Source organism: Camelus bactrianus, chromosome 8 (genome assembly GCF_048773025.1).
Source record: "Camelus bactrianus isolate YW-2024 breed Bactrian camel chromosome 8, ASM4877302v1, whole genome shotgun sequence".
NCBI lineage: Eukaryota > Metazoa > Chordata > Mammalia > Artiodactyla > Camelidae > Camelus > Camelus bactrianus.
In genome coordinates this window covers 29,416,798-29,429,219 of record NC_133546.1, presented here as the reverse complement: position 1 = coordinate 29,429,219, position 12,422 = coordinate 29,416,798, and the positions used below count along the sequence as shown (strand labels likewise).

Below are 12,422 nucleotides of genomic sequence, written 5' to 3'. Positions count from 1 at the left end.
GAGTCAAAGAGAATGTTCTTTTTTTTTTAATAGCTATCATGAGATCGGTAGAGTTTATATGAGTTTATATCCCTGTTACTGATGTTAAGTGTCTCTTTCCCTAGAGCCTTACCCACGCAGTGTTACCAAGCTTACTGTTTCTTACCAACCTGATAGATGAAATCTATTTTACTGTAATTTTACTTTGTCTGACCTTTACGGGTGAGGTTGAGTGTCTTTTCAAATATATAAGATATTTGAACTTCCTTGTCTGTGACCTGCTTATAGTCTTTGTCCATTTTTCCATGAGATGACTCAGGGGCCCTTTTCTTTTGGACTTTTAGGCTTTGTTTGTGTATTTGGTTATATAAGCTTTATTTAAGAATGGTGATCACTCACTAAAACTGTTTCATTTTTCATTTTAGTATCAGTCATTTCCCTATAACAAAAATGGGTTTAAAGTTGGCATGAAATTAGAAGGCGTGGACCCTGAACATCAGTCTGTGTACTGTGTCCTCACTGTGGCTGAGGTAAGCTTTGCCTCATCTTTAGTTCTCAAGTGAAATAGCCCTTGTAGGGTTTTAATAATGGGAAAAGGTGCCATTTGCTGAGTGAAAAGGAGATTGAGAGGCTGAGCTTTTATCTGAGAGCCCACGGCTGAGCGTGACCCAGCTGAAGCTCCATAAGCCCATGTGACCTTCTCACTCAGAACTTCCCCAGGGGGGGCCCTAATTTAGGCAGATATGTGGCCTCAGCATTTGGCATACTTCCAGAGAATGAGTTGTCCCTAGAATCCAGATTCTCTAGATTTTCTTTCTTCCTCCCAACTCTGCTACTGGTGGAGAGGAGAATATGTTGAATTCTCCCTATGTCTGTGCCGGCCTTGGTCTGGCCGGACGTCACCGTGTGCGGAGCTTTGTAGAGGACAGAGAGCCAGCGTTGAGCCAGTGCACAGCAGGGCTTCCACCCTGGGGCCCTGCAGGAGCCGTGTGCCCATGCTGGGCTGGCCGCTTCCCTGCCGGCTCTCCTGGCAGCACATGCTTGTGCAATAGAGGGAACAAAGAGAGGACTTGTGTACAGGGGAGAATTGTTCTTCACCCTGTATCCATGTGCTCCAAACGGAACTGGGGATGATGCCAGCACACCTCAGCTCTTCCCAACATAATGGCCCTTGCCTTTAGGTTTTGTCATTTGTTCGACTGTCTTTGTGGCTGTTAGCGAGGGTACTTTGATGAACATAATCTATATCATATCATACTTGATATCCATGTTAGTTTATTTTTGCACATGTGCACAGACATTCTAGGTTTGTTGTTGCCGTTTTTTAATCAGCTTCCTTTACCTGTTTCAGGTTTGTGGATACCGGATAAAGCTGCACTTTGATGGATATTCTGATTGTTACGATTTCTGGGTCAATGCAGATGCTCTGGATATTCACCCAGTTGGGTGGTGTGAGAAAACTGGCCATAAACTCCATCCTCCAAAAGGTATTGTCAGTTTTTAATTTCATAGTTTATATTCTGAGAACACTTATTTTCTTACATCTTAATTTGGATTTTTAAGAATTCAGACTTTATGAAAATTCAGGTAGGCCCCAATTTAGGCTTATTTGTAGTATTTGGTTAAAGTAGAAGAGTTTTTTAAATTTTGTTTTTTATTGATGATTTACGGTGTTAGTTTCAGATAGACAGCAAAGCAATTCAGTTATACATATACGTAAAGTGAAAGAAATTTAAAAAGTAGGATCCTTCTTAAGAGAATAAACTATGTCCATGTACTTATTTGCATATAAAATAACAATTGCATGATGTTTAATTTTGACTACAAACAAATTTAGGTATGGATTTCTATTCTATACACACATGTGTTTGTGTACATACATCCTTGAAAAACTTGATTTGAAAAATTAGTTCTAACCTGTTTATGTAACTACTGATATTGCAGCACATAAAAAAAACTCAAGAAATTGTATATTGAACTTAGAGATCTTAATATTTAGGAGACTGGAAAGGAGTAGAGAACACTAAAAATTGGTGAAGATGAAGGTTGAACTAACAGCAGTTACTCTTTTATTACTAAATGCTTTGTATTGGTCTGTCAGTGATTTTGTCTGTTTCATGTTTACAAAAGATTAAAGAATAACAGAGACCATTTTTCTCAGTTCATCTCCAGCATATTTAATAAATTGCATTTCCTTCCTTTTCAGCTGTTACATTCACTATTACTTGCTTGATGTCAAAGAATCAGGTTACTAGTTTGATATTTTTGGCCTTTTCAGGGCTGTTGGTTTTTAATGGACAAGCCATCCTTTGGTTTTAAGTGAAAAATTAATGGCAGAGTGGTATTTTCAGATGACTGAGGACTGAACAAAAACACGTAGAAAAGATAAGGGTGAAAAAGAAAATCTATAAACCTTTATATAAATTGGTCTCTTATATATGGTGAATTATCAGCTCTTCTTTTCACGCCGCCTCCTGGACTTGGATGGAAGTAGAAGAAAGCACAGGCGTGGATGAAGTAAAATGCTTTACTTATATCCTTTTGAAGGAAATGTTTGATTTAACGACATGAAACATGAAATTGTGAAAATTAAGACAAGGACATTCCCATCATTGGAACTGGCCAACGTGCTTGCTTCATAAATCTTGAATTGTCACACCTGTAGTGTGATAGGCCAAAAATTTTTATCTGTTGTATTACTGTTTTTTTCTAGCTTCCCAGTTGTTCCTGCAAGTTAGTTTCCCAAAATAGAATAGGTGAGGGGAAAACAAGAAATTTGACTGTTGCAGCTCGCTGCTGAGGAATTCCACCTAAAAATACTGGTAGAAATGGTCTGGTAATAAAAAGAAGTACATCTGAGTACAATATGTGTTTTCTTCTTTACACATTTTTTTATATCCATTCATTATTACCATTCATTCAGAATTGAAAAAATAATACAATTTGTTAGAAATAAACACCCTGTGTATAAAAATCCATAGTTACGAATTATGAATTAAATATTGTCTATTTAAAAAGTCACTTGATTGCTTGATTTTGCCTGTTGGAGTTATAGATGAAAGTAGGAATGGAAAGCTAAGTATGAATATTTTGATATTTTACTGTCTGTTTTATGTGCTTATCCTAGGTTATAAAGAAGAAGAATTTAATTGGCAGACGTATCTTAAGACATGCAAAGCTCAGGCTGCTCCCAAGTCACTGTTTGAAAATCAGAATATAGTAAGTGTATCCAAAATACTTGTCTTTTCACAGGAAGGGGTTTTTGAGTGTTTCATTGAAAAAATTACAAGTGATAACAAGAAACTGTAATAAATTGTATTGCTTTGGTAAATAGAGTGCTCCTGTCTTAAATAAACTTTAAAATTATCTTAAAGTCATCATGAATAAATTTCTGTGTTATAGCCATATCATGGTTGTCATTTTCAAATTAAATAATAAAAGGCAGTGTAGTTTAAAACCTAGGTATAGTTTACAATTAAGGGGCATAAGAGAAAATTAAGTTGGGAATTTTATTGTTATTGGCACTTGGTTTTAAGTTTGTTTGTTTGTTTGTTTATTTATTTTATTTATTTATTTTTTTAATGGAGGTGCTGGGGACTGAACCCAGGACCTTGTGCATGATAGGCAGGCACTCTACTACTGAGCTATACCCTCCCCCCATCACTCGGTTTTAGGAGTGCTGTTCAAGTGGGATTCACATAGTGAGATGAATGGAGCCCCATTTAGATTTGCATGCTAGAGACGATCATTTAACTCTTCACTCCAGTTTCTGGCTCTATTTTGCAGTATTAATAGAAGCAAAGTCTGGATGTGTGTGTATTTTCTACTTTTTTTTTAATAATTTGTTTTTTAGGTTTATTCATGTATTATTTTTTAACTTAATAGAGGTACTGGGGATAGAACTCATGACCTCGTGCATGCTAAGCACGTGCTCTACCACTGAGCTATACTTCCCCCTATTTTCTACTTTTTGACTTGTATTCCCACTTTCTGTTGGCATCTCTGAGGAGGCCCGGCACATTACAGTCTACTTCCCTGCCCAAGTTCTGATCTTATTGTAAAGAACAGAGAGCAAGCAGATGAAAAGCCAAAAATCTCATCTTTATAACCGGAAAGGGCTCAGTTGGAGTACATGCGTGGGCTCTGTCTGCTGACAGTTGAGCTTCTTGATTCTGAGCCCTAGAGTTAAAGAGGGTTACGGGTCCTTCCCATCCCACCACCCAAGCCCAGGAGCCCTGAACCAGCACAGACTTCCCTCTTGCAGGGACAGAGCTTGGCACTGGAGGAGCCGGGTGGGAGCTGTGTGCCCTGTAGGCCAGCTTACTTTTACAGGAGTGACCAGTTCCTCCTTCCAAATTCACAAGCCAGGTGACAGTAAGTGAGTGTGGAGAAAGGCAGTCATGTTGCACTAGGGATTCCCTTCAAATGGAAATTAATACAGGAGTGGAGAAAACCAAATAGCCTCCATTTGGGAAATGATATTAGGTGCGTGTTTTGAGGGCATCAGTCTAATGGCTGAAATGTTCTCTAATCAAACTGATCATAAGCCAGGTTGAATTAAGAGAACTGAAGAAGGGTGTGTGTGTGTTTAGGTAATTAATAGAGATAACGAGCCAGGTTATTATTTTTAAATATTTTAATTGAGAGGAAAAGATAGCTTAACTGCTGAAATGCAGATACTGCATTGTCAGTTGGCCTTCTCTGTCCAGACAAGGGAGGAAGGTCAGCCAGGTGGAAAACTTAGCAGCCCTCCTGCTGTCCCTGCTCCAAGTTTCCCACTCCTTGTCTGCTTCTTGGTGATGAGTTCAGTCAGGGATTGATTCACGGCCTTGAACCGTCTCTTGAATCCTCTGCATTGCTAGCACAAAACTTAATTGGTGGACTAGGTATTTGGTATCTCAGAGGCAATTAGTTTCTCTATTTCTAGATTCCTTCCTCAGAATACTCAAATATTTAGGTCAGAACACTGGTAAATAATTTCAGGACTTTAAAATAGATAGTAATGGTATCTGTGTAGCAGTAGTACCTGATCCTTTGATTAAGACAGGACTTAATTCTAACATATTCAGATACGTGGCTGTCCACATTTTTGTAATGAGAGCTGTATCATTATAGTCAAAAGACGAATAGCATCCATTTTGCTCAAAGTAATTAGAGTAGTGTCTGTATGCTTCAGTCTGGACAGAAGGGTTTTTTAGAAGGGCAGAAATGACTTGCAGTGTGCTGTGACTGGCATAACTGACATCCAGCTCCTTTTCTGAGAGGAGGGTAACTTTCCTCACAGGAGATGGTAAGGAATGTTTACATTTTACAGCACCTGGAGCACTCAATCTTAACCGAACTTTTATTGTCTTAGTTCTAGGCCCCAGATGGCTGATAATCTGTGGATTTCCTTGTATTACAAACTATTTTGAATGGCTGTATTAGCAACCAATTCTTTTGGTGCTATTGTGAATAATATCTGGATTGTTGAATAAAAGCTGTACTAATTGTAGCATTTTGTATAGGAAGGTGACCTACTTTCAGTAGAGTACTCTTTTGAGAGACCTTTTCAGAAGTGGGAGGGAATTTGTACTGACTCATACACATTTTTAACTTGATTAAGTGCACATTTTGTGTGAAACAGTTTTCATTGTTAAGTCTGTAATAAAGGAAAAGAGAAACTGAAAGTAAACTATACAGTGCCTAACTAGTACAGTCATCTAACTAAGGTACCAAGACCCATGTTGACATTAGCTAAACTTTGCGAGGTTGCGCGTGTGCTAGTTTTGAGGTCCAGATAGTCAGTTGGCTGTAGCAACAGGGCCTTTTTCTTACTGCTGCTTGTTGGAAAGCCACCCTGCTGTAGGACTAGTCCATGATTTTTAAATTATGTGAATACCGCTGATGGATGCCAGGCCTTCAAGCTGAGGCTCAGAGAGGGTGTGGGTCCTTGCTGTTAAGTGTGTACTTATCTCTAATTAAATCTGTATTTTCATAGACAGTGATCCCATCAGGCTTTCGAGTTGGAATGAAGCTTGAAGCTGTAGACAAAAAGAACCCTGCATTCATCTGTGTTGCTACGGTAACAGATATGGTGGACAATCGTTTCCTGGTACATTTTGACAACTGGGATGAGAGCTATGACTATTGGTGAGACATTTTCCATTACTATGTGCTTTTTCTAATTGTTTATTCAAGTACATGGTTTAAAAACAATAATAATGCAAAGCTTACAACAAAAGTAACAGTGCTCTGTCCCACTCTTTCCCGTTTCAGATTTTTGACTTTTTATCTGTTCCACATGACATGTATTTTCTAAATAACATCCTTTAATTCTTCTTCATGATTTGTATTTTAGTTGACTTTCTCCTGTGGAAGTGCAGTTCACACCACAGTACTGATGTATGCTCATGTGTGAGTGCATGCACACACACTTCCCCTTCATCTGGGGTGTCTCTCATTTTTTTAGGAAAATATTTTCATCTTCCTTTCAGATTTTCATGCCCAGTAGCTGATTTAACTTCAAAATTCCTGAATACAAATATATTAATTGAGGAATGTTGTTTTTAATCCTTATGGAAACCAGATTGTCTTGTTGAGTCTCCCACAGGAGTTGTTGATTGAATCCTACCATGTTCTTCTGTTCTTTGTGTTTTCTGCAAACTGATGGTTTCTGTTTTATTTAACGTTTAACCTGTAAACTTTGAAATACTGTCATCTGTCTGTCCTGGGTGGAACATGTTTCTCTCTCACGTGTTCCATGTGCTGTGATGATGGCAGTACCAACATGATGACTGGGATCCAGTCCTTTCATTAAGAAATGATACTTCAGAGCAGTTGTTAGAATTTGTTGAAATGAGAGCTTCTTGGTTTTAAAGTTCTGATTCATTTAGGGAGACTTTTTTTTTTAAACTTTTGCCTGATTTAATAAATAAAATGGGCGAATGGTGGTTTCAGTTGTTTTTGTGGTCTTATAAATATTACAGGATTTTAAAAGTGGAAGTTGCTTATTTGACGTAAGATGTTTTTCTTTACAAGCATTCTTCTGGAAAAAAATAATAAGGAAGTCTAAAAGAATTTGTTATATTTTCCTTTGATGCCAAATGCCTAGGGAATAGGAAGCATCTTGGGAACCTTTTAGAAAGAGCAGGGGGAATAATTGATCTCTTTCAGCTCTGATTTTGCACTGTTATGAGCACAAGCTAATTATATTTAGAATGGAATGTACTTTGAGGATATACTTCTAACTATTGACATGAAATTATATTTTGTTAATTGTCAGAAAAAGAATATGGTGTGTTTTCTTCCTCAGTATGCAATTAAATAAGGCACATTGAAAATTGCTTAAGTGCACTGGAATTTCTCCAGCCTTATTAAATATTATGTTCTTTGATCTTTGAATTTTGGATGGTTTTTATCTGCATAAATTACTTACTTAGGTATGTAATTGAGGTTACAAATTGGACTGCCTTTCCCAATTTTAAAATAGTTTGGAAATGAGATTTTCCCCCCATTGAATTGAATAGTTATCTCATCTCTTTCACCCTAGTGGAAATTTGAAAGCACACACACACATACACACACATACGTGGTACTGCATGTTTAGTTGCAATAAAACATTTCCTTCTTCCAAAATGCAGTACTGTCTTGGATTTCATTTCATGGAGGACTGAAGTAGTTTTTAATGAAAGGAAATAGTATATGTGTATTAGAATAAAAATTGGTTTCCCTCTGGGTTTTCTCCATGCGTTTGTTATTGATAGTTGGTAGCTATTTAATTCTATCCCCTTGACAGCCACTAGACTTAGAAATAATCCTAAATATCATGGACTGTTGGAACTAAGAAGAACTTTAAAGATGGCGGAAGGAAAGCCCTCACAGTGAAGATGTCACCATCCTCCCAGGGCGGTGCGGGGCCTCTTTCCCTCAGGCATCGGGGAAAGACTGGGCTCCACAGTGAGGAGGAGTCCCCTTCTCTCTTCCATCAGGCCCTGGGGAGGAATCTTACTTTTAAGAAATGTTTTTTTCACATGACGTTGTCTTTTGGGAACCAGGAAGGCATGACAACAGGACTTAGGTGACTGTGGAGTAGAGTGAGGTTGCCCCTTCAGCTGTCTTTGAATTTGTCTGATGTCTCAGTGAGTCAGGGTGAAAGATTATCAAACAGATCTGTGAAGAAGAGAAGCACTGAGTTAGTGAAGTAGAACAAACAAGGGGCTGGAACCTTTTACTGATTGTTTCCAAGTGGATTGCAGGCTTTTTTTTTTTTTTTTTTTTTTTTTTTTTATAAAGAAATGAGGCTCTTTTACGTTTATACATTGAGAATAATAGTAATTTTATGTGTTTCCCCAAAATAATGTTGAAAACCTTACATCGTGTTGTCAGTTTCTTGGAGCAGTGTCAAAGTTGATGGGTTTGTCATTGTCCATCAAATTTGGGAAGCAGTCCTCAGTGGTGGTGACGGGTTACAGAGATGAAAGGGACTTAGCCAGCTCTGCGCTTCAGTCTTGAGGGGCTCAGGGTCTGGGGCCAGAGAGAAACACACCACCACTGCCTTGACTGCAGGGTAGATGGTGGTTAGTGCTTAACTGTTAGAACCAGCTGCTTGCTGTCTGGGGTGGCACACAGAAGGAAGGACTGACTGACCCATTGGAGGGTTCCTAGGGAGGTCTTCCCAGGGACATGGGAGTTTAGCTGGACTGTGAAGAATGATCGGAATCAGTCCTTAGATGTTGGGGTGGAATATTTCTGGCCAAGGAAAGCACTTCTTACGTGTAAGCCCAGGGAGCAGCCGAGGGCGTGTTTGAGGCTTGGCAGCCAGTGTGTTCAGTAAGTGACTTGTCTCCTCTCAGCTTTAGTTGCCCCCTTTGCAAAAAGGATTAATAATACCTATCTCATAAGGTGTTGTGAGGATTAAAATAAGAGTTTTAGAAACAGAACTCAGTTTGCAAAAGGTTAAAGAGATGGCTGTCGGGGACATCGAGCAGAGATGTTTGGCCCTGAAAGTGAAAGTGGATTATTGCCTCAGTGGGGAGTCAACCCCTTAGGAGGGTTTCCTGCACACAGAGAGTTCTGAGTTCGGTTTTAGGCTGATGGTAGGAGACAAGTGGAGGGAGAGCTTGGAGATACCTGAGACTGGATGGTTGAGGACACTGGGTCCCATGGGAGGGGCTCACCTTGGAAAGAAATAAGCTCTCTTCTCTCTCAGCCTGGAGGAAATGAAGACATGAAGGGAAAATGGATTCCAGAGTAATGAGATGGCACCTTCTTTATCTTTTCCTAGTAGTCCCTGTGTCCGTGGAAACCAGGTTTTAAGCTGAAGCAAATTACTAATATTGAAAACAGCTACCGTGGGGAACAGGGTGGGAAATGAGTTAGGGATGACAGGGAGAACCAGATGGCTCAGCAGGATGAGGTTTGGGGTTTAGTCATAAAACACAGAGTGATGGAGGCCCTGAAGACCTAGCACATAGTGGGAGCCGGGAACGTGGGCACGCGGGATAAACTGACAGCCATCATGCTCTGGACTCAGGGAGTGGGAAAGGCCAATGTGCTGTATTTCTTCAAATATTCTAAGCCATTATTGCCTGAAATTAAGACTGATGTTTCCCTGAAGTAAGCATCTTGAAATGTTCTTGTTTGACTCTCTGCCAGGATCTGGGGAGCCCAGTGTATGCCAGGATCCCTTTCATTTCGACCTGAGGGCTTGGTGAAGCCACTTAACCTCTCAGCGTTTCCATAAAATGAGGATCTTAATGTCTACTCACTTTCTATTCCAAACATGGATTTTTCATGAATCATTATTTCTGTTATCACTGACCAGTCTAGATCTGATTAGATTCTTAGCTGCCTTCATGAATAATTTGCACTGCCTGGTGAAATGGACTTAAAAATTTTTTTTTGAAATGGAATTCTTTTGATGATACCCATAAAAACCCAGAAGGAAGAAAGGAAAGGCATAGCCATCAACCATCTGTCAAACCTCACCATTAGTTCTTCATTGTATTTCTCCTCGGTTACATTTCTGCGTCCGAACACTAGATGGGACTAAGAGATGACTTGTGTTTCATTAGTGACGAGGACTTCACAGCCTTCCAGCTTCTGAACGAAGTGTTGTCTGTTTATCCGGGGGGTATAAGTAAACTAGATTTTTAGGGCTGCTTTTATTTTCTTACTGAGATGGCTTCCTTGTTTATTTTACATGGGGACTTTGACCAATATTTAAAGAATATTAAAACCTTATGTAAGATTCAGGTATTATAAGAATGGGTGGCCAAAATATAGTACAGTATTTTCTTTACTTGCAATTTATAGAGAAATCCAATAAAATCAAAAGAGTTAGTAATGTCTCATGCTCTTACTTTAATCACCAGAAGCCTGACAGATAATTAGAAGTACTTGATAGTTGTACCATATTGGGAAGAAAAAATTTAAATGTTTTATACTTGTTATTTTTTTTTTATTTTTAATGAGCCCTATGTCAGTTAACAGCTTTCCCTAAAATAAAATGGAAATTTCCCTAAAATAAAAGCAATGAATCATTAGTGATAATCCATAACCCAATGATTGTCAAGGAAAGAATATCCACAACCTTCCTTACACAGTTTATAGCAGAATGTTTCTGAAGGAATTGGGTATTAAAACATCTTTTATGGACGTGCGTAGTGTAAGAAGTGTACCAGTTGCTGCGTGAGCTTGGCGGCGTTGACCTGCAGTGCTGTGTCTTCTTTCACATTTCTAAAATGATGACATACGTGTACGTATGTAACCCTGTATAGATTAAGAAAAATAATAGTGTTGGGGTGGGTATGTAGAAGATAAATGAAGAAAGGAAGAAGTTTTTAACTGTAAGTTTAAAGGTATTTTCTACTGAAATGATTTTGAGAAAAATCAGCATCAAATTGGGGTTCCATCAGCTCACCTTGTATTACTGTCCAGAGCTGCTGACTTGGAAAGGCTGACTTGGAAAGTGGTGCCTAGATGTTAGTTCACCTAGAACATTTCTTAGAAGGTTCTCTGTTTTTCACTACTCGTAAGACTTTTTTATATGCCAGGAACTCCAGCCACTGTTACCGTCCTGGCTTTCTGCCTTCTGGTTTCCCATCTTGAATGCTACGTTGAGATTTCCTGATTGTTCAGGATTGATTCAACAGGTCGGATAAACGGAGCAAGACTGGACTGCTTGGCATCCCTTAGACCATTTCCCAAACTCTGTTCTCTGAACCACCAGTGTTCATCGTGGCGTTAATGGGTTGCCTGCCAAGGCGGCGTTTCCTGGTAAAATATCTTCAGGGAAGGCCAGGTTAAGCAATTTGAAACTGAAACCTTTCATTTGTAAACAAAAAATCGTGGTATCCGCAAAGCACCAGAAGGCAGAGTGAAATGAAGCGAGGTGTGCCTGGTGGCGGGTAACTTCACAGGCTTTAACATGCTAATGACGTATTTTGTAAATCTCTAAGAGGGAGATGGAGTATTTTTCTGAAATAATTGACCTTGCGGTCCTGACTTTTTTTTTTTTTTTTTTTTACTTCATTATACCTTTCATCTCCGAGAACACAGATGGGGAATGTTCTACCAACTTTTTTTTTTTTTAAGATTTGGTGATATGCCTCCAGATGCCTGTATTTGTAATACTGTTGTAACTGCTCCCCTGTAACCATAGCCTCTGCTTTCTTATATTGTGTTTGCCTGGCAAAATCCCAGTTCTGGTTGAATCTGTCTTTCTGTCTACTTCTGCCTGAGCAGTTCGCTGTAACTGGAGAGAGACACGGCGTGCTGACGGGTCTAACTTCACATTCATGACTGCTGACCTCAAGGGGCCCTGAGTCTTGCCCCATCATTCTGCTGCATGTCCTTGTCCATTTTTCCACTTAATTTCACTCCCCCTTTTGTTTCTCCTCTAATCTTTCACATCCCCTTTCCTAGTCTGCCTCTCAGCTGATCACCTTGCTTCCTGTATCACTGAGAAAAAAGACCCGTTCGGAAGAGAGGCCCGCATGCTCCCCACCTCTCGTGTCCCCACCTTCCTGCCCTCTGCCCGCAGCCCGCAGCTTCTCTGGAACTGTGGGCACGTCCCCTCTCTCATATTCAGGACTCCCTTCTCTTTCACTCAGTCAGCTCTCTTCTCTTCTGCGTCGGTAGGTCATCCCTCTGTTGAATTATTCAGACCAGTACCCAAGCGGGAGATGGGATTTTTGTTTGTTTTGATCTCTGTTGTAGCCCTTGCACCTAGAGCAGTACCCTGAGCATGGTGGTCACTCGGCATGTATTTCTTGAATAAATGAAGTAATATTTCCCATCTTTAAAAAAAAAGTTTTATTTTGAAATAATTCTAAACCTGAAGTAGACCTGTTGACTTCTTTCTTTCCCTCTTTTACTTTGCTAGTCATTCCTTCTTGGACTTCTCTGCCTCCCCCCTCTTCTGTTCTCCATGCTCATTTTCTGGATGCTCTCATCTCTGC

General features: G+C 39.5%; 1 protein-coding gene across 5 annotated transcripts in view; it reads left to right on the top strand.

The window, feature by feature from the left end:
- L3MBTL3 (L3MBTL histone methyl-lysine binding protein 3) overlaps positions 1 to 12,422 on the top strand; it is a 108,744-nt gene that overhangs the window by 37,102 nt on the left and 59,220 nt on the right. For all 5 annotated transcript variants that reach the window (XM_045524515.2, XM_074368382.1, XM_074368380.1 and 2 more), the window contains 4 exons: positions 405 to 509; positions 1,331 to 1,466; positions 3,107 to 3,198; positions 5,960 to 6,111. In XM_045524515.2, coding sequence (XP_045380471.1) covers positions 405 to 509; positions 1,331 to 1,466; positions 3,107 to 3,198; positions 5,960 to 6,111 — 485 coding nt within the window. The remainder of the gene's footprint in view (positions 1 to 404; positions 510 to 1,330; positions 1,467 to 3,106; positions 3,199 to 5,959; positions 6,112 to 12,422) is intronic.